The sequence below is a fragment of the Plecotus auritus genome, assembly GCF_963455305.1.
Source record: "Plecotus auritus genome assembly, chromosome: 2".
Taxonomy (NCBI): domain Eukaryota; kingdom Metazoa; phylum Chordata; class Mammalia; order Chiroptera; family Vespertilionidae; genus Plecotus; species Plecotus auritus.
In genome coordinates this window covers 26,441,983-26,466,502 of record NC_137771.1, presented here as the reverse complement: position 1 = coordinate 26,466,502, position 24,520 = coordinate 26,441,983, and the positions used below count along the sequence as shown (strand labels likewise).

Sequence of the window (24,520 nt, the reverse complement as noted above, 5' to 3'; positions counted from 1 at the left end):
AATAAAAATATATTTTAAAAAATTGAAAAAGAGGTAAAACTACATTTTCACATTATATGAAAGTGTACTTGCAAAATCCAAGAGCATCAACAACACAACTAAATCAAACAATGAAATAATTCAGTAAAGTATCAAAATATAAAATCAATATATTAAAATCAAATGTGAAAACTTCATTTATAATAGCAACACAAAAGGTATAATTTTAGGAATCAACTAATAAGAAACTATATAAAACCTTTATGAATAAAACTTTAAAACACTATGAAAGATACAAAAGCAGACCTAAATAAATGGAAATACATCCATAAAAATGTGTATGCATGTATATATGTATGTATGTATAGGTAATTTTTTTTTTTTCAGAGAGGAAGGGAGAGGGAGAGAAAGATAGAAACATCAATGATGAGAGAGAACCATTGATCGACGTCCTCTTGCATGCCCCACACTGGAGATTGAGCCTGCAACCTGGGCATATACCCTGACTGGGAATCGAACCATGACCTCCTGGTTCATAGGGTGACACCCAACCACTGAGCCACACCAGCTGGGCTTTATAGGTAAATTTAATGTGACCCAAATAAAAATACCACCTTCTTCTCTATGGCTAGTAAAGTTGATTCTAAAGTTCATATGGAAAAATAAATATGCAATTATAGCTAGGAAAAATCCTGAAAGAAAAAAGTAATGAGGAGACTAGCCCTACCAGATATTAAAACATATCATCAAGCCTCTATAATTAACAATGTGTACTATGGTATATGAATGGACAGACCAGTGAAACAGAACGGTGCAGCCTTGCCAGAGCTCAAGTTGGCCACTCCTTGGTCAAATTAAGTGTAAGCACATACTATGACCTAACACTTCCACTTCTGGATATATGTATCTTTGGTAGGTAATACTCTTCACCAAATATATTTAGCTCTGTGCCTTCTAGATACTTGGTAGGATTACATATCACCACAGTCAGGTATGCTCAAGTGAAACTTGCTTTGACTAGCAAAATGTAAATGCACATGATATTCCCTCTTCCCATTGAAGCAATCATAAAAACTTTGTCAGGATGAAGTTTCCATCAACTTGAATCCCTGACTGACCATGATAAGCTAAGTATCCTGCTGATTTAGGTTGAACATGTAGTATGAGCAAAAAATAGATCTAGGTATGTTTCTAAAAAATGGACAAACAATATCTGGATTGCAGGATGGCTGTGATAATTCTTTAAGATAATGCAGGTGAAGTTTCCAGGATATTGACTGACATCTTATGTCCTCAGTAAATGTTGGTCCCTTCCTTGCCCTGCTTTTCCCTTTATTCTGTCCATTTGGCATGTACAGCCTCACCTGGATCTGCTGGAAGAAATATGCAATATCGTGATCTGGCTGATTTCCGGAGGCCAGCATCCGACTTTTGTTTTCCATGAACTGCTGCAGCTTTTCTGAGAGATGTTCAAACATCTCTGCCTGGGGCAGGAGCTTCTTTAGGGAGCTCTCCTTCTCTTGCTGCTGCAGACAGAGCTGTTGGAAGCGCTGGTTCACCTCCGCCAGTTTGCCCTGCAGCACTGCTGCTGTGGTGCTGTCTGCCGTCTCCATGAATCGGGTCACCATCTCACGAGTGGCCTCCAAGCTGCTCTTTTGCCGAGCAATGTCCTGCTTCAATTTCTGTCATCAAGAAGATGTGTCAAACTTCCAATAACTACACATTTATCTCCTCTGGAGGATTGGAGGATTGGAACTGAGCCTTCAGAACATTGTATATCTCATCCTCCTAGTTCTCTAACCCATTCCACCAAACGGCCTTGCAATCCCCATTGTTCTTGAAGTTTAACAATGACTTGGAAATTGGGTAGCAATAACTTCACATGGATTAGTCAACATGTCTAAGTCTCATCATCAGAAGATTCATGAACATGAATTCTTCTCTTGATACTTTTTCAAAGTGATGCAATTATGGAACATGGCAAATACACTCTATGCTAACTCTTGGGATAGAGGTCTTACCATATTAGTGGCCAGGGCTTCTTGGATGACTCCTGATGACAGGGATTCCACCTGTTCCTCTTCCAGGTTTTTTTCAACTTCTATGATGGACTGCAACAAGCTGTCCAGGCTTTCCTGCACACTCTGAGATTGGGCAATTGCCTTCTGCAGCAGAGCAGAGCGCTCAGCCAGCCGAGAGGAGAGGCTTTGGAAATGGCTAAGTATGGAATCTGGAAAAACATGGCCATGAAAAGAGAGAGTGGAGACTATTTTTGTGTTGTGCTTTTAAAAAGAATGTATTAAGTTGCATGTTAATTATAATAACAGACATCAAGACAAGTAGAAGGAATAAGCTTAAAGGACACTAGTATTTGAGCCAAATTCCATAAGCATTATTTATTTAGCACCTACTACATGCCAGAAATTGAGCTAGATACTGATGACTATAGATAATTGTGATAAAGTCCTTGCCTTCTTCAAACCCAGGACTCTGAAAGAGAGGGTAGGCAGAGGAAGGCACAACTAACCATGAAAATAAAATCCTAAGTGCTACAGTGGTAGTAAGTGGTACTAGAGAGAGAGAGAAAAGTTTAATTGACTTGCCCTGGCTGATGTAGCTCAGTGGTTTGGGAGCATCATCCCATGCACCAGAAGGTCATGGGCTCCATCCCCCGTCAGGGCACATATCTAGGTGTCAGGTTCAATCCCCAGTTGGACACATCCAATTCTCTCCCTCTCTATCTGTCCCTTCCTCTCTCTCTAAAATAAAATTTAAAAATAAATACATATTTTAAAAGTTAAAAAAAAAGAGTACCAGAGAGGCCTGAAAGAAAACCAATTATTTCTTATCTTTTATTTCTTTTGGGAGGTGGTGGTGATGGTGGTCAGGACTTTACACAGGAAGCAATCTCTTGGCTACATCTGGAAGCATTAGTAAGATTTCCTCATGCATGGTAAGCCCTCATTTAATGTTATCAGCTAAGCAACAGGAAAAACTTCAGGGGTAAAGCAATGAAGAAATGACTAGTTTATTTGGGAAAGGAGAGACGTAGGATGTATCTAGAAGGCAGAATGCCTGGGGGAAAAGGTGTTGAAGCCAGATTGCAAAGGTCCTTCAATGATATAAGAATAAAGTTCATGGGAGGGTGAGCTATTCACGTTTATAGCCTCAGCACCCAGCGAGCACCGGATACCTGTACAACACAAAGGGGTCTACTACAGAACAGAGGTACATACTAGGAATTAGACAGCACTATGCGTGTTGCTGTTTCATACCTGTAGTTTCTTGAACACACTTGCAGTCTGGGGCTGGTTTCCCTTTAATTTCCATGAAGTCACAAGCTACTTTTTGAAGTTTTTCTACAGGTACTTGGTGCTCAGCCAATTCCTCCTGCAACTGCTGCTTGTTGATGAAAAAGGACAAAAGAAAAACATCTAAGTGCGTAATCAAAGCTGGTTCTAGGAACCTAGAGCTATTAAGCTGCTGTATAGAATAATTCTCAGCTTAACCAGAGCCACCGATATTAGAATAAGTTGTTTAGGAACAAGATCTTGTCCAAGGCATCCCAACCATTGTTTTTAACCTAAAGGCCAATATTTGCTTTACTTTTGGGTACTGTAAGCCATGCAGTACAACAGCCTGTGTCCTGGCTCACCTTTGTTGTTGCAAGCTGCTCTTGCAGGACCCCAGGGTCAGAGGCCACAGTATCTGAGAGGAGCTTCTCCACTTTGACCTCACAGGCCTGCATCCAGGCCTGCAGGCTGTCAGCACTGCTCTGGAACTGCTGGTAATGGCCTAGCAGCATGTTCAGGTGAGAGCCCAATCGTGTACACTGTGCCGGAGAAAGGAGGGAAAGAAAGCTTAGGCAAGCCAGGCTGTAGGCAGCAGCATCCTAGGCATAGTCCAGGAGAGGCCTGTCTTTGTTACAGGGAAGTCACTGTGACTGCAGTTAGGGGTAGTGCCTCCATGAATAGATAAGCAGCAACTACCTTTTATGAGTGGGTTCCTCATCGTTTGATCCATTCTATTCACTTCAACTCTGTTACACACTGGGGAAGATTTAGTGAGCTGTATGATAAGCCATCAAAGAAATATACATCTGGTTGCAAGAGAAATGGGACTGAGAAAAGTGTCTCTCTCTGAGGGTTAGAGGTATTGATACAAAGCATAAGACGGGTGGGAAGAACTGACTAGATTCTATGCCTTAGGAGCTAAAAGGAGTTCTCTGACAGGAAGATACAAATTTACCCTCGATGCTCTGTCCAGGAATACAGACTGTGCACCGGGTTTAAGTTTCCCCTGTGCTATGTCTCTGAGGAGCTCTTGTGGGTTGGTCATGATACAGAAGGCAAGCACCTCCACCAGCACCTCTGGAGTGAGACGTGCTGCTGATATTGCTAGCATCGGGCACTAGCCCATGAGCCTTCATATTTTGCATAGCTCATAAAGACACTCTGTCTGTGGTCAATATACAAATTAGCTCATTCACTGTATCCTGAGGTTTCTAAGTCTCAGAAACCACCCACAGTTGTGAGGGCTGCCACGATTGGTTCACCAGAGGGTGCCAGGAGCCTCTCCCATACCTTTGAATGGAGAGCAGTGTATCTCTCTGTTGCATCCTTCAGCTTGTCCTTCACTAAGGTTCCAGCTGCTGATGGCTCTCTGTCTTCCTCCAGGCTGTTTTCAGTGTCCAACACTTTCTGTCCTGAGATAGTCACAAATCTCAAGTCTCCTTTGTGGGAAATTACATCTTCCGAGAAGCTCCCCTGCCGCTTTAGCAGGGCGGGAAGGGCTTCGGGGCTGCTACCTCCCTTGTGCATGTTCTCCAGCTCTTTCTCAGACCGTTCGAGCCAGTTTTCAAACTCTCTATGATCCTGCAGAAACTTCTGCAGCTCATCCCGTAGTGTCTGCACCTGCTTCAGCCCTGCCTCTGACTGGGCCAGGGAAGTCGCATACTGTTCCTTTAGCTCTCCTAGCTTCTCCTGCAGCGTCTGCCGTTCCTCAGGTGTGAGATTGTGGCCATGCTGGTCTAGGAAGGCCTGAGCTGACTGGGTGGCCAGGATGAAATTTTGCTGCTGAGATAGTAATTCTTGGTGATGGGCCTGGCAAAAATTCCCCCCAAACAAAGGACAATTAGCAGGGACACCACAATAATGTGGTTATGTCTACAACTAGAAGTAGAGAGATTTTTGTAGGCCACTTTTATAACTGTTCAGAAATCACCAAATCTCTCTAAGCATTATGCCATATTTCAGCTGAACTGACACATACAGAATCTTAACGTTTTCAAAGATATATTACATGTATTATCTCATCTGATTGTGGCACAATCTACAATGTATGAAGACAATATAATATCCACATTAAAGATGGGGTTAAGTGAATACCAAAAAGATGTATTACTGACTAAGGTCATGCAGGTAGTTAAGGGATGAATTGTTGACACTACTCTCTTCACTAAATCATCCTTAGTCTAAGAGAAGGTACAAATGGCCAGCTCATAATTACCCATATGAATGCAAGGAAAGAATAAGCTGGGTGAGCCATACATGGAACAACATAAAAACTGCCAATTCTTAGCCATGAAATATGTCAGTCAATTATCTATGGAGACTGTCCTAACAGGAAAGATCTAGGGAAATTAATTCATTATCTAAACGATTTATGCATTAATGAGAGTGAGCTGTGTTTCCGGACAGCATAGGTAATTTGTCTGTGCTGTCTCCATGTGTTTCAATGTGGACCTTTTTTCTATTCCAATGGAACAGAAGTGAAAGAAGGACAATAGTGGTTGTTCGAACAATGTTCTTCCCAAGTCTAACAGAAGTCAGAGGGAGTTCCCTCAGTGTTCCTATCTATATTGTTGATGCAACTACCTAGAGAAGGACTAAGCCTACTTTTCTTCAGAATATTGTCCGGTTTCAACCTGTATCACCATAATCTGATAGCCTCAGATTCCAACATCCTCTCAGGGAAGCTGGGGTGAGAAACAAATCCTGCTCAAATAACTAGTAAGGAGCATCTAGTACCACACTGTGTCTATGTACCATCCCAATGTCCCCTTCTTATCCTCCAACCCATCCAACTACAAGTAAGGCTGTTTCCTTCCTAGGTTGGAAATACTACTTAGGCAAGCTGACTGCTACCAGCAAGAGGTGTCAGGAAGGCTCCTAGGACAGCAGAACCATCTCTGCTCTGTGCTGTTACAAGAGTGCCAGGGCTTTGGGGGACACACTACAATGAACCTCCCAAGCACAGAATGGGCATGCCAGAGGCAGAAATCCTACTAGTACACAATAGGCAATGGTCCACACAAGCCGTTCAACAGAAGCACTCCAGCTAAACCAAATTTTTTGTGCTAAGAAGGTAGCACTACTAAAATATGTGATGCGTGTGTTTTTTAAGTGCCCTGAATATATAATTATCTTTCAACAATGCAATATAATGTGACGGCATGTGTCAGTTAATGTCCCAGGAGACAGTTTATCTTATTAGTTCACTGATTTATCTCCAATGCCTGTCATATAGCAGATGCTCAATATTTGCTAAATGAAGGAATAAATCAGTAGAGATAAACAGTAAGAAAGAAATGGTTTCATAAGTAAAATAGGAAACCATTAAAAGGATATAGCATTTTAGAAAGATTACTTAGTGTGGGAAAGGAATTGGAGGATTAAAGCCAACAGGCAAGGAGACCAGTAGAAGCTACTATAATAATCAAGTCCAAACTACAATAATATCTCAATGGAGATGAAGACGTGTGGCTGCCTATGAAAGAGATATAAGCAACATGGGATTTGATGACTGATTCGATATGGGACAGTAAGGCATGGAAAGAAGTCTCGAATGGTATCTAATTCAGGCAATTAATACAGGAAGGAGAATGTGTTTGATCAGGAGAGGGGTATTATAGTAAACAGGCATTCCATTTTTCAGTTTGAGATGCTTATGATTTCAACTTATCAAGAGAAAGACAGATTTATATAATGGCTTGAAGCTGAGGACAGCATTTGGGCTAGAGTCAAATATACATATGTAATTATTTAGTACAAATGGTAATTAAAGTATCATGAATGGATCGGACTACCCAAGGAAAGCATATTTTGAAAGATGAGAACAAGTCTATGACTATGTTAAAAGCACACCAGTATGTGAAACGGTGCCTAGAGGAAAGGAATACAGATTATCAAGGGCAGAGTAGTGCTATGTGAAGTAAGGGAGAGAGTATTCAAGAGGAGTGCCCAACAGTGCCAAAGCTGCTGAGACGTCAAAGACTATGAACTGAGAAGTGCTCCCTGGATTCGGGAGCAAGGAGGTACTGGTGACTTGCTCAGGGCAGAAGAGAGTCCCCAGCACAGTGAGGACAAGCAACATCCTCACCTTCATCTTCTCATACTGCTTGTCCAGTTTCTCTGAGGCGTGGTTCACTCCCATGTGACCATCAGTGGTATCCAAGGCTCCTTTCTCCAGGCTAGCTCCTGACAGCTGCTCCATCTGTCCACCAGGTGATCCCACTGAAGCCACCCAATCCAAGAGAGCATCAATCTTACTCCTGTTCTCTGCCAGTTCCTTTGCTGCTTTACTCTAAAGGAGTAAAGGGAGTCTAATGAGAAGGCCTTAGATACTCTGCAATTATAGGTTATAGGTTAAATCAAGAGGGAAATTTTTACGCTAAAGAAAATGAGAAGCTCTAAGATTGGGTATAGTTAATCTTAGAACTCACAAAAAAGAACGAGCAGCTAAATCTGTTGAAAAAATAATTATTGAAAATAATCTCTAGATTTTTGTGTATATTTTACTGCTTTAAAAGATGGGGAGAGCCTTGGCCAGTGTGGCTCAGTTGGTTGGAGCATTGTCCCGTGCACCAGGGGTCACAGGTTCGATTCCTGGTGAGGGCACATACCTAGGTTGTGGGTTCACATGGGAGGCAACTAATTGGTGTTTCTCACATTGATGTTTCTCTCTCTCTCTCTCTCTCTCTCTCTCTCTCTCTCTCTCTCTCTCTCTCTCCCCCTTCCTGTCTTAAATCAATTTAAAAAAGGGGGGGCGGGCAAATCCTAGTATTTAAAAGGCTTTATTTTATTAAGAGGTGATTTAATCCTGGCACCCCAGCAAGGCCTCACAGCATTCTTTCTAGGCATGCAAAAGTGATACACTGGCTTGGCATACTCAATTACCTGGCTGTGCCTTCCTAAGGGAAATACAGACTTCTCCAGCCTTTCCTCTGCCAAACAGAACACCGAGTACTGAAACGATTTTATGATTCTTCAAGTATTTTAATTAATTAAAAAGGATATGCCAAGGGATACATTCACATAGTTCAGACTTTATCTTCAGGTAACTTATTTCTATTTTCTCTACCTCCCTGTTAGCATCAGAGTCCATGGCTGGACAAAGGATTTTAAATCAATCTGCCAGTGCCAAGTGGGGTGCAGAAGACCATTTGAGACTTCACCTTCTCATGGGTTTATCCCAGTGCCACGATCCCCCTGAAACTACAGTGAAAAAGCTTGGAGACTCCCCAGATACTCCCCACCCCCACCACACACACACACACTCCTGGATCACCAGTCTAGATTCATGTAAGAAATATGCCATTTGCATTTTCCTCCCCAGGGTACCACCCTTCCTCACTAAATTCCTTCTGACATTTTCCTATTATTCAGAGTACTAAATACACAGAATGCCAATTTTTTTTTTTTGGTAATATAAACTTCCTACCAATTATTCCTGACTTAAAGTTCTTCAGAATATTTCTTATGAAGATAAAGTACTGGCTCACAGACCTGTTCCTGAAACAGCCCCTTTTGATGACTCTATGCTCTGTGTAAGGCAGTTCCTCCTCATCACCTTTCATTTTTGTAGGTATTTTCTTTTTTGAAAATAACAAGTGTCACAGCAATCTGGTTACCTTTTCAGTCTCCTGCTGTAAGGCTGAGGTCACTACTTCCTCCAGCTCCTTCTGGGCCACCCGCGTCCGTGCCTGAAGAGCCTCATATTGCTCCTTCGCCTGATGAAGTTTTTCCCGAAGAGCTGTCAACTCCTGGGGGCTCAGCTTGGTCTGGTTCTCTTCCAGGAACCCTTCAATGTCTTTGACAACGCTGGCAAATGAGGCGGCACGATTCTGAATGTCGTCCTGTAAATCCTAACACATGAAAACAGGGATAGCAGAGCCTTCAACTTTAGTATGCCTAAGACCTAACAGTACGAAGGTGGAATGGCTGGGATGACATATCTGCAACAGCGTATGTCTCTGCTAATATTTAATTTTTTAAGCAAAATTTAAATTGAAATTTCTGAGAAAATATTTAGTGAAGACAAAAAAGGAGACCCATAAACATGATGACTAGCAGAGATTTTTATTTTGTAATGAGTTATCCTTGAAGAGTTCATTCTTCTATAAAGAAGAGTTGACAACAGGATTCTAGCTGAGTCATGGCCAGGTTGGTCCTTCCTACTCTCCTTATCCTTACTGTAGCCTATAAGAACTAGCAAGCTGTGGGTACTGCCTAGTCTCCAGCCTCATCATTCACTCATCTTCCTTTTGTTCTTTTTAGCCCAACTGAACTAGCTTTCTTTCAGTTCTGAAATATGTGGTGCTCGATCCCATTCCCACCTAACGACAGATACATAGGCCTCAACCTGCATATTCTCTTCCATCTCCCACCCCTGCATTCCTTAACCCCTACACATCGTTCATTTCTCAGTTTAAGCGACATTTCTTCAAGGTAATCTTCTCTGACATCCTAGACTAGGTTGAGTCTCTGTTATATGTTCTCATGTAACTTTTCCTTTATATGTATAATAGTTAATAATTATTTGTACATTTTTGTATCTATAATATCTGTCTCTTCCACTAGACTGTAAGCATCATGTGAGCAGCGTTATTTACCATTATGTTGCTAACACTAAACACGTGCCTGGCCTTTATAAATATTTGTGACCAATGCAAAAGAATGAATTAACTTATACTGACCTTCAAGTCACTTTGGTTCTTCTGCAGGGCAGAAAGATCCTGCTGGGAGGCTCTACCTTGGTGGCCCACCAATGCTCTTTCCGCCTGTCCTACCCAGCTGCAAAGATCCTCCAGTTTCTCATGACAAGTATTCTGTTGTTTCTGCAAGGTCTAATTAAAATGCAAAGGGGCCAAAAGACAATAATAATTCTCATTTTACAAAAACAAGGTAACTCCCTGAAATATAAAACAAGGTTATAGTTTAAGAATGGAAAAGTTGGTGGGAGACTAGAACAGGAAAAAGCACAGAATCATATTTAAAAAGCTCCCCTCATCTGGAAAATCTGTTGATCTGGGTCTACGGTCTGGATTATAATGAGGGGTAAGGTAATTTCAGGTGAGAACGCTCCCAGGTTCGGGTTTGGGAGCTCCTTTGCCAGACTGCTGTTATTATCCTTAGAAATGGGAACACAGAGCCCAGATGCTTAAAAGCCAGTGATGATAATGGTGATGATAATAAATAGTGGTTCTGACCAATTCCTCTACCAGAGCCAGAGGATGTGCTACATATTAGTCAAAATATGGAAAATTAGAAGGATGTACTAGAAGGAAAAAAAAATCAAGAAACTGGACAATTCATAATCTAATTAAGCTTCTTAATAATTGAGCAGTCTTATAAATCCAGCGTCTCACAAATGTAGACACCCTTTAAATCGAATGAGGGGCTTGTCTATTTTGAGAAAGAAAAGTGCCCAACATTAGCAACTGGCTGTCGTTCAGTTGTCTACACTGATATCAAAGAGAAAAGCCAGGCCCAAGGGGAGGGAGGGAATATGTTTCTGTGCCTGATCCCAGATCTCATCTCAGCTGCCTGACACAGAAGCACCTGACTGAGCAATTGAGCATGATGTGTTCTCCTGACCATCCTTCTAAAACCATTTTCCACCAGTTTCTACCTTCTGATGGCATTTCAGTCACCTGCACTTACAAACAGGTGCCAAAACTGGCCCTCTCTCCCCCTCTTTAGGACAAATAGAAGGGCTCTGCAAGAGAACTCCTAAGAGCTCTTCAGCTGTAAAACGGGATCTTCATGGGTTAGGATGGGTGCAGACTGAATCTGAAAAAAGCAAAGCAAACAAGTTAACACACAGACATACACATGCATCCGGGGCAAATATAGAGAAGCAGAACATTTCCGACGATTACAAGGTTAATAAACATTGTGGAATTAATTATGTGCTCAGAGAGAATGGTCACATGCAGTTGTAGCACTGGTTGCAGCTCAGGGGCCTATCCTGAATCTGGGCTGTGTCTTACTTAAGATGGCTCAGACCAACGCTATTTCAGTAACTGTCCACAGGCTATATACATTTCTAAGTGAGGACAGTGCAAATTTTCAGATTTGAAAAGTAACCTAAACTATTTCATTAGTATTTTATTTAGATTTTAATAGAGTTGAAACAGCTAAGCAGTAATGGGGGACATATAAAATTGACTAACCTACTTTCCTTTAAGCCTGACTCAAAAGCTCTATTCTACTTTATACAATATTTAATAAAGCAGATCCTGAGATGGATTTGCTGGTGATAATAATGACAATTCTAATATCATCTTGCTGAATTCCAATTTATTATTCAAACAGCAGAAATGGCATAAGCATCATTCTTGGTATTCTAAGGTTGTTACCATTATACAATAATGTTAACTTCTGCAAGAAAGGGTCGCAATGAAAAGTGGTAGGGTGGTTAGTTTTTTCCCAAAAATGTATCGCCGCTGCTTCTACACATGGTTTTCCAAAATAAGCACTGGGCACGGCAGTGTGAAGAAAGGTGCTAGAAAATAATGATACTTTAGAGCAGGGATCGCCAACCGGTGGTCCGCGGACCACTGGTGGTCCGTGAGGTCCGAGAGGTTGGCGACCGCTGCTTCAGAGGTCCTAAAAAATTAATATAATTCTGATAAAAATTTCCTTGTCAGCTGTTGGGAGGTTGTCAAGGAATCTGAGTGTTAATCATTTCAAAAGCCCAGAATAAAACTGACTTTAACACTTCTTCTTAAGAGCTCCGAGTATCTAAATGTTTTTAACAGCCTTCAAAAGAAGGATAAGGGAGAAAAAGAGGGCTGGGGATGTGATTTTCATTTGAAAGTCAGAGACAATGAGACACAGTGAGGGGAGAGTCTTATAAAAAGGAAAATATTTGCACATGCATACACATGTAAACACATGTATTCTCTCACACGCATACATAAAACCAAAACATGGCAAGAAAAACAGCCAGAACAGCTGCCTGCTGTAAAATGGCCTGAATGACATGAAATTTCAAAATTGGTAAACGCAGGCTCCTGGAATCATGGTAGATGTATTCTGGCCAGAAAACCCAAACACAGGACACCCCAAAAGACAAACTGGGCCCAGCTGCTGGTTCAGCCTGACCTTGACCAGGGCTGCCTGCTCCACTTGTTGACGATGACACTGCAAGGCATTCGTCTGAGCTGCAGTGTGCGCCACGAGGTCCTGGAAAGACCTCTGCAGTTCATTCAGAAGCCTCAGCATCTGCCGGTTCTGCTGAGGGGACAAGTCCTGGGCATGCTCGGAGAGAAAGAACTGAATATCAAAAGCAAGAGCATCCAGCTCAGATTTCCTTTCAGCCATGGGCTGTTTCAAATCCTAAGGTAAGTAGAAAAAGGGGGGAAAAAAGAAATGCAATTTCTAATTCTCTACTGAAACAGAAGCTGTTGGTTTTAATAAAAAACCAACATAATCAATGAGAGGCTAATTTTCTGTTATTTTTGTAACTGACACTGATCATTCCTAGAGCCAAATAAGCACTGGAAGTCTCTCACACTTCTGGTCTTTCCACACTCCTCACGAGTTATAACCAGTTTCCTTTACTATGAACTGACATCCAAATGCAGCAAGCTTTCATTTATTTGTTCACAGAATTACACCAGAACTAATCTCAGACCTCTGCAGAATTTTTTTTTTCTAAAGTTTGAAAAGCACAACATAAATTTCTGGTCTGAGCTATATCTGCCTAATTTATTTTCTTAGGTTCAAAATTTATTTGTATTTGTCCAGCAGTTAGTTATTGGTAGGTCAGAAGTGAGAAAATATCCAATTTATTTGTGGTTCATTAAAATATGATTTTTACAGTAAATAATGTTGCTTATACATTTTAGAACTGTGAAGGATTACAGTCAGACTTTCTTATATAATAGTTACATTGCTCTCTTAAAGCAGTAATAAGTGCCTAAACACTATAATTATCTATTTTCAGACAATTAAAAGCATGCAATTTTCCCACAAAAATTTAGTGGCCACCAGCTGTTACACTGAATATTTCCATGGCAATAAAAACAATTAAGATATCTATATCTCTATCACTTTGAAAGTGAGAGCAGTCAGCAACCCTGCAAAGCAGGCTGGGAGGGCCCCTTGGTTACTTATCATTAGACCATGCTTCCTTCAACTGTGCACACATGGACTGGGAAACTATCACTAGGAATACAAGGCTTAGACTGTGGCTCTCTTCCCATGAAACAATTCATATAACTTACAATGGGGGAGGAACCAATGCATGCATAAGATGCTATATGTTTCTATATCTTATACTACCAGTAAGTCATAGAAATTTTTCTCACCCTTGCTTCTTATAATACCCTGTCAGTGAACTAGAGTCTGCTACTCATTCCCCCAATGATATTTTGAATAAAAGGGTATGAAAGAAGAAGGCAGGTCAGTTCTCGCAAGATAAACAGGAATGAAGTTGTATACAAGGAGCCTGACCATGGACAAACCTGTATGTCTGCTTCTCTTAAGACTAGGGAAAAGGGAGAGGGTGGAACAGAAGGAGGGAACATCTCTGGTTCTGCTCTGATTTAAAGAGTTTAAGCAAAGGATGGAAAAACCTGTGTGAATAATATCTAATAGTATCTTAAGTATAACCCCCCCCCCCCCACCCCGCAAAAAAAAGGAACAATGTTCAGGGGAAAATTCTCTGGCTCATATGTATCTCAGAGCCTGTATCTTTCTCTCAGTGATTTACGAAAAGTACCAATTAGTTTGGGGCTTAACAAGAAGAAAAGCATCTCTCTAGATCAGGAGTTGGCAATCTACAGTGCCTGGTCAAATTTGCCTGTCAACTATTTTTGTAAATAAAGTTTTATTATAACACATCCACGACCATTCATTTATACGCTGTCTATGGCTGCTTTCATGTTTTAATGGCAGAGCTGAGTGGATGCCACAGAAATGGGCCATTTACTATCTGGTCCTTTACAGAAAAAGTTTGCCAAGCCACAATCTAGATCATTGACCAAAAATTCTCCTGAAATTGATGTGTGTGCACAGGATTAGATCTTGGGCAAAACAGAAACAAGGAACAGACAGTAGATGTTCAGTTATAAAGAGGCCATGGAAAATAATAGGTCAATCTGTAGACTATCTCAGAGAATAGCTCAAAGGAAAAATAATCATAATCACTGCAGTGCCAAAGGTATGATAACCTAAAAAACTAAACATAGCAGACTTTATTATCTCTGAAATGGAAAATCAAACGTTCCAAGAAAGATAAGTACTGGTTTCTGTGGTAGGAAAATAAAATTGACAACTCAAAGGACAAAAGCTTGAGAACGGGTACAGATTTTACCTCACATTGTTGGAGACACTGATTCAGGCTGTCAGCATCTGCTTCACTGCTACATTCCTTGCTATTCAGAATGAGAATGGTATCGCCAACCCAGGCTCTCAGATTTTGAAGTTCGCCTTCTAGCTGTTTGTGCTGATTTAACACTCTAGTCTAAACAAATAAATGGCAAATTAGACGATGATAAAAGTCTCCAAACCTGCCCAGACTTTGTGAATAAAACAAGAAACTACCTTTTTTACTTCCAAAGCATTCTGGAGCTGGAGTAGTCTGGAACTCCAGCTGTCACTCACAGAGTTGAGGGACTTCTGAAGATTCTTGGCATCCTTCTCTAGAGCCTTCAACAGTTGAGCCGGGACTTCTTGAGGCTGGCTAATGATAATCTGACTCACACACTCCAATTCCTGACTCACCAAGGTGGACAGATCCTTTAGCTCCTTGTCTAACACCTGAGGGGATAAAGTAAAGTTACCTCCAAAATCAAGACTACAAATCTTGCTATGTAGGAAATCAGCTGTGAAAATATTTTTCTCTCACCTCATGACTATAAAGGCTTCAGGGCTTCTAAGGTGTTTTGATATATATATTCAATAGTTTATTTGGTTCTCACAATCACTAATTCTTGAGGTAGGCTGTGTAGATATTATAATTCTGGATTTACAGAAGAGATGCCTCAGCACTTAAATGTAAAATTTTGTCTGAGGTTAGCCAGACAGTAAGCAATAGAACCAGGACTTGGATTCAGGTTTCTGACTCAGGGCAGTGCTGGTCCACTACAGCTGGCTGCCTCTCTGAGAATGTCATTATGTCTTATTATTATGTAAAATAAGTCAATCAAAAAGGACAACTCCCCCTCTAAATTCCAAGGGGGCAGAACCAAAGAGCATAAAAATAACCCAAGCCAGCCTTCCTACTCAGCTAGTCTACAGTATTCTAATCTTCAGTAGCGAAGCCCAAAATAAAGTGTGGAAAGCTAGATAGCTCTTCTGGGCATCCTCCTTACTTCCCCTTCAGCCACCCTACCCAAGGTCATACTTTGATATTGAGAGATCTGGTAAACCTCTACAATCTCTTCCCTCATTGTGACTCTAATCCTGTGACGACTCTTAACCGCTAGGTTTGGTGAAAGCTACTCTTCCTCCCTCCATGGCTGTCTAAGTATATGTCCTCAGGAACCTCATTTCATCAGTGATCACTTCCTCTCTCCTCTAACTTCAAGTTCTCCTTTTCTTCTTTCTCCTCAGCCCCCCAAATCTACTCAAAACATTCCTCTTTCAGTCCATCTCCTCTAGCCAGTGTCCTATCTCCTTCCTTGCCTGCACTCCCAAGCTTCTGGAAAGAACAATGTATGTTAATTGTACCCACCTTCCGATCTCCCATCTATTCTCACTGCATCCTAGTTTATAGCCCACCAAACCACTCCAATGAAACCACTCTTATCAAGGTCACTAGTGACTTTCAGGTGCTAATCCCCCTTTTGTCCTCACTGTACTTGGTCTCCCTACTGTAGTTAACACTGCAGACTACTCCTGCCTTGAGTCTCTTCTGTTGTAGTTTCTGTGAACCAGTATTTCGCAGTCAGGTCTCCAGTTACACCTTTTCAATGTTTTTTGTTCTTTAAATCGTGGTGTGTTGAACATGTTTTTTCTTCCATAATAGTCTCTACTTCCTCCAAGTTGGTGGGCCTGGAGGAAGGAAGTCTCTGGGAACCTACCTTGGCCTGACATCGCAGATCCTGTAGCTCTGCCAGGCTACGCTCCACAGGTTGAATCTGTTTGGTCCTCATTTCAATATCTCGTAATACAGACAGATAGGATACCAGCTTCTCATCATGCTCTAGACAGAGTCGCCGGTTAAATATATTCTGTGGAGCCAAAAAGAAAACTCACTCAGGCCTCACATTCTCCTTTAAGTCTGCTTTTAAAGCAGGCTGGATCTTATTGATAAATAGAAATTTTTACTACACTTAGGGTGGGATGAAATATCAGGCTACTTTGTCTATGTCTTCTCAAATCAAGAGAGAAAAAAGTGATTTTATTAACTTCCTCTGGGAGCAGAAGCTCATAATAATCAATCTGTAAGCATCCTTTTAGCAACATTTCCAAAACTTATTCTAACTTTAGATAGCATCACCCTAGTATTTCAAATTAGCTTCAATGTTAGTTTCTACATTAAAACTCTTGCAAATTTCAGAAAAACATTCAAGCCACTGCCTAAGTTTCCAACAACTGTGTAAAAAACAAATAATGGTAAATTAAGTTATACTTCATTTTTTTTTAATTTTTATAAGAGTTTCAGCCAAACTGATGACAATTTCTGGAAAGCAAGATCTCAAATACTCCCCAAACTAAGTTATAGAATTATCTAATGCCCTGAAATATATGCATGCATATAATTATTCATACATAAACTCAGAATCCAGTCAAGGGTTTTATCATTAAACCAGTTATATCTTTAAAAAAAATATATATATATATATACACACACACACACACACACACACATATATACATATATATATATACACACACACACATATATATACATATACATATATATACATATACACACATATATATATACATATATATATACATATATATATATATATATATATATATATATATATATATATATATACATATATATATACACACACACAATGCAACACTGGGAAACTTACTTTAGTAGCTCTGGAGGGCTCTGTGTTTACACCTTCATTTCCCTTTCTCCTCGGTGCAGTCAGGAAGGGAGTTTGTTCACTTCCAGGACTTTCTCTGAGCTTTTCTGGTGGTATCTCCTCATCCACCTTCATTGTAGGGTATGTGAGGGGCACTGTCCTTGCCTCATTGGCCTCTGGAATAGTGGGACTAATGGTGGCACCCTGTTGCTCTGTACTCTCTTTTTGAGATACATCTTTGAACAATTTCTCTGGAAGAAGGGACACCAAGACTCTGGGAACTCCCTGAGTCACTATACCTTCAAAGGACCCTGCTTCTGCACCTGTAACTATAGGGTTTGACATTTCTAGAAATTTCTCTCCAGGTATTTCCTTAGTTGCTACCATTTTAGATTCACGAATCCCATAAAGTTCACTATCACTTTTGCTATCCTTTCTGACTTCTTTTGGGTCTACTCTAGAATCTACAATTTCTTCCAATTTAAGAGCTTTTATTGAGTCAGAAGGTACTTCTTGGTATGATTTTGCTTTATGTTCATTAGATGACAAGATCAGATCTTTGGTTTCCTTAGTCTTAGAAGTAATAAAGGAATCTTCACAAGAGTTGGTCTCCTGTCTGGTGGTTCCTTGGAAAGACTTGTCTGTTTTGGAAATTTGGGATGTGTCTGCAATTTGGGTTTTTCCAACTGATTCCTGGTAGTTCAATGGTCTTGGGGTCATAGGAGAGAATGCTTCGCTCTGAGCCCCTCTTGTAATTTCTTGTGATAAATTTTCTTTTGGTTTTACAGTTAAGCAGAGGCTTAGATTTTTTACTTCTCTTTCATTGACCTGATTAGAGTTGAAAAATGTTGAAGCATCTTGATTTCTTACAGAAACTCCTTTGGGTATCATTGGGGCAGAAGAGTCTTCAGCTTTACATAGAATAGAAAATCCCACCTCTCTATCAGCTTCTTTCCCTCTTTCAATTGTGGCAATTTCCACTGGTTGACTCTTTATACTGGAGTCATGGTCATCTCTAATGGCAGTTTCTTGGTCCAACTTTTCTTCTGAAAGAACTGGTTTGCATGTTTTGACACTGTCTCCTGTAACTATCTCCTTTTTCTCTCTCTTCCTTTTCTCCCTAGTATTTGTTGGTTTCTGAATAATCTGCTCACTCAGAAATTTGCCTGAAGTTTCACAATTTGATTCTTGTGCTTCTGAAATAATTTCTCTTTGTTTTTCCCTTATTTCTTTATGATCTAAATCTGATGCAGACTGTTTCATAGGAGAAAGAATTTCTATTTGTGACACTACTTTTTCCTGCTTTTCATTTGTATTTCTTCCCATGTTGGTACTAGCCACCTCTCTGAGTTTAGAATCACAAACTTCTGAGTGAGGGTGTGTCACTGAACGTTGGCCCTGTGATTTGCCTTTACAATCACTAGGAATTATGATACTGACAGACTCTTTAGCATTTGAAGAAGCTCTCCTCTTATCTTGATCCTTACACTCGAATTCTTTTAATGAAATTTCCCTGCCCTTTTTTGCCTGCTCCTCACCAGAAACTCTCCTTTTAACCTTTTCCTGTGCAGACTGACTTCCAATTTGAAATAATTTTTCACTTTCTTCTTTACCACAACTCATTTCTGCAGTCTGATTACAAGCAATTAACGTTTCCTTCCTTAGAAATTCCTTCTTCAATTCACATACTTCAATTCCATCTTGCTTTTCAATCTGAGACTCCTGATCACTGGACTCTAAAGTATCTATTTGGATCAAAGTTGCCAGTTCAGGGCTAATAAATCTTTTCTCAATAGCTTCCTTTAAAGTCACTCTTTGATCATTAAATATGTCAATGATTCCTCCATTTAGTACCTGATGAGATGCAATAATTCTGACCATGTTTTCATCCACCAATTTCTGTTCCAAAACTGATGCCAATGTTAGTCCTTGTCCTGTAGCAGTATCTATGATTCCCCCAGTATTTGCCTGAGCTTCCAGAACCTTCAGTGTTGATGCAAAGTCTACTTTTCCCAGCTGAATTGCTTGACACAATGTAAGAACTTTGTCACTCACTCCATCTTTAATGTCTGAGAAAGGAATTACTTCTAGATATCTCTGTCCAGATTCAATATCAATCTTACATTTCTTTACTAATTCTGAATAGGGAACAATTCTGTGATTCTCAGGATCTACAATCCTATGCATCAATCCTGAAGACAATATTGCTTTATTAGTTAATAGTCCTTCTTTTTCAGCTTCTGCCAAGGTCAATCCCTGGCCAGAAATGAGATCCACAAAGCTTCCAGTCAATGCCTGAATTTCTTGAATTTCTCCTTTCAAGTCTGGGGTAACAAGATCTAATTTTATAGCTTCAGGGAGGGAAATAGTTTCCTTTGTTTCAGGATGAAAAAACTGATGGAGGCTTAAGTTCTCAACTTTTTTGAGTTGCTTGGCTAAATCTTCATCAATGATGCCATGTTTAAAGGCATTATCAACAGAAAGTCTCATCCCAGATACATGGTGAATGATACCTCCATCTACCACCTGTTTAGTCAACAACTGAATGGCCTCCCCTCTCTCCAAAAGTCCTCTGTCAATGGACTGCATAACTGTTAGAGGGGCCTTGCTATCGGGGTCCATAATTCCAGTTGTTTCCATTTGTAAGCTAATTAATCTCTCCCTAACTGTTTTTTCAGCATCTTTGCCTTTGGAAGCTTTTTCCAGATTTATAAGCTCGGTCTGGTCGGCACTGTCCACCAAGCCAAGATTTAAGGCCAAAGTCACCGAAACCTTTTTGCCTCGTTTCAGGTCAATGATTCCACCAGTCACCACCTGCCCCTCTAAAATTCTGGTGGCTGTTTGTGTGTCAAGAAGTCCAACTGCAACTGCTTCCTTCACAGAGCAGATTGTGTGGGTACGGGGGTCTAAGACACCACTAATAGTTTTGTCTGCCATGAGGACATTATGTAGTAATTTCTCATCCATCAGACCTTCATCAATGACTTCTTCAGTTGTCAAAGATTCACAAGTCTGAGAGTCAAAGAAGCCCCGAAACATGTTCAGCTTTCCCATAAGTTTCACAGCAGTGTGACTGGGCACAATACCTCTGGCTATTGCTTCATTCAGTAACAGCTGTTGACCTGTTTGTTCATGAAAGATACCACCATCTAGTAATTGTGTAGATAATTTGTTTAAGGTAGCTTCTTCAAGCAATTCTGAAGAATGACTGCTTGACAAGGAAGTTTCACTACCATGATCTGCCTCATCTGTTTTTTCTAACATCATCATACTACCACCTATAATGGTTTGTTCTTCTGGACTTTGTTTGTGGTTATCCTTACTTCCTTTGTCCAGAGAATGAACATTTATGTCATTTTCAGACGTGAGTTCTGAGTCTAAATCTAGAGTTTTCTCTACGTGAAATTGTGACTTCTTGCTTTGGGATTTTATGAGAGGTCTTCTATTTTTACCTGGAATATGTTCAGTTTCAAGGGGTTTTGCTTGTTCTTTCTGACATATAAAAGAAGCATCTCTGAGAGTTTGCCATTCTTCATTTGGTGTTTCAATAGAAACAGGATCTTTTTCTACCACCGAGGTCACCTCTTCTGTTTCCTCAGGGGGTACTATAAGGAGAAATCCTCTGCTGATATTTTCTCTGGTAGACACTTCTGTTAGACCTTCCTTTTTGGTACCTACTAACTGCCATTTTAACTCTGATTTAACTTGACCTCTGACCTTCAAAGTATCAAGATTTGGATTTCTCACTTTTTGTTCTCCTATAAATAGGTCTTTTTCAGGGTTCTCTGTAGGGGAACCTTCTGATACTATGATGGTCTTTTTGCCTTTTGCTTCCATGCAATTTGTTTGATTGGGGTATTCTTTGTTCTGAGAAGAGTGGAATTCACGTGACTGCACAGTCAGCCTATCACAGAAAGTTTCTGTTATTTCCACATTCACTGATTCTTCTAATTCTTTGGAAGTTTCTGGTTTCTGATGTCCAATTCCAAACACTTCTAGAGGATTTGCTTGATATTCACTTTTTGTTGTTAGTGTTTCTATCAGTTCATTGTCTAGCAGGAGCAGCCTTTGTCCATTCCGCACATTAATATAGCTATGAGTCATCAGTTGGAACAACAGTGTATTGCTGTGGCTTGCCATGCCCTCAGTTTGGCCCTTGCTGCACGACAGACCTGATGCTCCAGGATTAATGTTCAATTTGCTTTGTTCTGAAGAATCTGCTAATTGCATGTGGGGCATCACATCAGGTATACAAATTGATTTTAAGTTATTGGCAAGATCTTTGTCCAATATACCATTTTCTATTGCTTTTTTCCAGGACCAAATCTCTGTGGTTGCTGGTAGAAATAGAGCTTTAATATGCTGTCGTCCACTAAGGATTTTATGAGCTAGCTCAGTAGACACAATACCTTGTTCCAGGGCATCTGTAATTGGGAGAATCTCTCCAGATTCAGGCCATAGCAACCCCATGAATGACCAAAGGGACTCCAGAATCACGAGGGCAACCTTAGCAGCTACTAGATCATTACTCACTGCTTCATCTATGGTCAGCCTATGTCCCGTGACAGTGTCTATGATACCTCCTGTCTGAAGCTGCCTTATGAAAATAGCACATGCCATATCTTGGTCAATCAAATTATGTCTTACAGCCTCTTCCACTGTAAGTCTGTGTCCTGTTCTTGGGTCTGCTATGCCACCAGCAAAAAGCTGAGCTTCTAGCAGCCGGACAGTGACCTGCCTATCTATTAGGCCTTCCTGAACTGCACGGAAAATGCTAACCTTCCGGCCTGATTTCAAGCTCACCATTCCTCCTGCTAATTGCTTGACAGGCAGCAATTTCAACCCTGATTCTTGGTGGACAATGCATCTCTGCATCAAATCCAGCAAACCAACTTTCTCAGCTGTGTTGGGGTCTATCAAATTCTTGGATGATCTCAGGTGAGACTCTAACTCTGAGTGAAGCCATTCAGAAATGAGGCCTTGATGAAAAGCCTCCTCTAGGTTAATAAAGTTCTCATTAAGGAGGAGACTGAAGCCTCCGGTTGCCAGGTGAGCTTCTAAGATTTTCAGTCCAACTCTCTCACTGATAATTTTCTTCTCAATTGCTTCCACTACAGAAAGAGGGCCTTTGCTCTCACTAAGCCTGCTTATTAAGGACAGTGTATCCTGTAGCTCCTGGAGCTGCTGGTACATCTGGTGATTAATGAGGTTTCTGGCCAGGCCCTCCTCCAGAGAGAGCTTTTCACCAGTCTCAGGGGCAATGAGGCCAGACATGATAACCTGCGATTCCAGGAGCACCAGGCCTGTGTCCTGGTCAATAAGGCCCTTTTGCATGGCTCTGAAGATGGGAAATATCTCCACCGTGCCTAGGTCAATCACCCCAGCAACTGCTCTGCAACCCTGAAAGAAAAAAAAGAAAAAGAAAATTAAATTAGAGAAGCACAAGTGTTGAAAGGAGTCATTCAAAGAATTATACTACAGGGTGGGGCAAAAGTAGGTTTATAGTTCTGAGTATGCGAAACAATTTATTATTGTATTATTATTTATTGTATTATTTTCCACATGAACTGTAAACCTACTTTTGCACCACCCTGTACATCAAATTTTGATCACAAGAAATACCCAGCCTGGGAAGGGCCCCAAAGTATAGGAAATATTCTGAAGCCTGACAGAGTTAATGCTAAAAAAGAACTTATCTAAACTGCAGAATGTTTAACATGGCCAGAAGAAGTTCACAGATTACTTGAGGGATGACAGCATTAAGCATATCTGAGTGACAAGCTCTATAAAGTAGCAAGCAGCGAAAGTGAGATGACAGCTATTTCTAGGACTAACTCACCACAAAGGTTCTTAAGACACATACCAGTTCCCAAAAATGAGAATTCAACCCCATATAACAACTTCTCAGTGTTGTAGAAGCCTCTTGAAGTGGTATTTTCCTGCTGATGAGTTCAGCAGGACCAGTCCACAGGACTAGAAGAGAGATTTAAGCATCCCAATATCCACACAACAGTTGTGTATCTCAATAAAGGATCCTGTGTATTTTACTCAAGCAGCTGCTTAGCAACTGTGGCAGTCATACTCTTGGTGATTAATGCTAGCAATTGCCAAGGCAATGGCTGAGTTAAATTAGCTCTAGGTATTGAAATTAGCAAGTCAAGGAAAGAACAGACTTGGGAACTTTGCCGTTGAAACCACTAGTAACTTTTCTTCTAGTCCAGGCTAGAATGGGTAGTAACCACCATGATTACAACTATCACTTGTTGGACACTTAATATATTTATTGGTTACTAATATTTAAGCCTCAACAATCCTAAGAAAACAATTATTTTAACCTTTAGTTTGAAGATAAGAAAATGAGGCACAGAGAAGTTAGGTAATGTGTTCAAGGTCACAAAACTAGTGAGTTCTAGAATCAAATCAAAGTCTGACTCTGCATCTTGGGGTATTATACTTCCTTCCCAGTTGAATCCAGGAGTATGAAGGGTAAGTACAGTAGAGTCACATCTTACAAAGCAGTCAGGTTCTGAGGTGAGTGAATAAGGTAATTCTTATATAATGTCTAAAAAAAAAAAAAAAGCCTAAAAGCAGCTCCTTAAGAATTCTTATTTTGAAGCCCTTTATCATGAAACTAGAAGCCTGATGCATGAAATTTGTGCAAGGAGCTCGGCCCTCGCAGCCACAGCGGCTGTCTCGGCCCTCACAGCCCCGGCTTCGTCAGGAAGGTCATTCAGCTGTCTGGTCTAATTAGCATATTATGCTTTTATTATTATAGATAATGGTATTCAAAAATTAAATTATTCAAGTGTTTTACCACTTACAACACTTCATCCCTTTTATTACTCTCCAACTTCCTAGCTCTTCTTGTTCATGTTCATTATCTTCATTTTCTATGGATAGTTTTAACTGACCTTCTTTGGTCAGTATTAATTTCTAATCCTTATTTAACTCTTTAACTTATCCATAGAGGATCTTGTTGAAACAACTGCCAAGCACTTCCCTGACGCCTAAATAATGCATTTCGTGAGAAGCAGCACCAGAGGGACAGGTACTTTGCCCATTCAGAGTCTAGGAACAATACCAGCATTCCAATAAACATTTTATGAATAAACAAACAGATTGATAAATAGTAAGAAAACCCTTAAACTCTAACCTATTTCCCCCAGATTTTAAAATATTCACTGAGGATTTCAAGCTTGGTTAATTGCACACTATAAGGGATACAGAATGGATAGCAATGAGGAAACTGATTTGGTTCAT

General features: G+C 40.4%; 1 protein-coding gene across 6 annotated transcripts in view; it reads right to left on the bottom strand.

Moving 5' to 3' along the window:
- The window catches only part of MACF1 (microtubule actin crosslinking factor 1), a 360,803-nt gene that overhangs the window by 111,323 nt on the left and 224,960 nt on the right, over nucleotides 1-24,520 (bottom strand). For 5 of the 6 annotated variants that reach the window (XM_080657531.1, XM_080657534.1, XM_080657532.1 and 2 more), the window contains 8 exons: nucleotides 9,956-10,105; nucleotides 8,891-9,124; nucleotides 7,360-7,563; nucleotides 4,563-5,081; nucleotides 3,635-3,811; nucleotides 3,255-3,378; nucleotides 2,001-2,209; nucleotides 1,344-1,661 (listed from right to left, as the gene is read on the bottom strand). In XM_080657531.1, the coding sequence (XP_080513657.1) occupies nucleotides 1,344-1,661; nucleotides 2,001-2,209; nucleotides 3,255-3,378; nucleotides 3,635-3,811; nucleotides 4,563-5,081; nucleotides 7,360-7,563; nucleotides 8,891-9,124; nucleotides 9,956-10,105 (1,935 nt within the window). Of the gene's footprint in view, nucleotides 1-1,343; nucleotides 1,662-2,000; nucleotides 2,210-3,254; nucleotides 3,379-3,634; nucleotides 3,812-4,562; nucleotides 5,082-7,359; nucleotides 7,564-8,890; nucleotides 9,125-9,955; nucleotides 10,106-12,368; nucleotides 12,603-14,583; nucleotides 14,734-14,813; nucleotides 15,030-16,294; nucleotides 16,445-17,263; nucleotides 22,661-24,520 lie in introns of all 6 variants that reach the window. The other variant, XM_080657529.1, reaches the window with a different exon arrangement.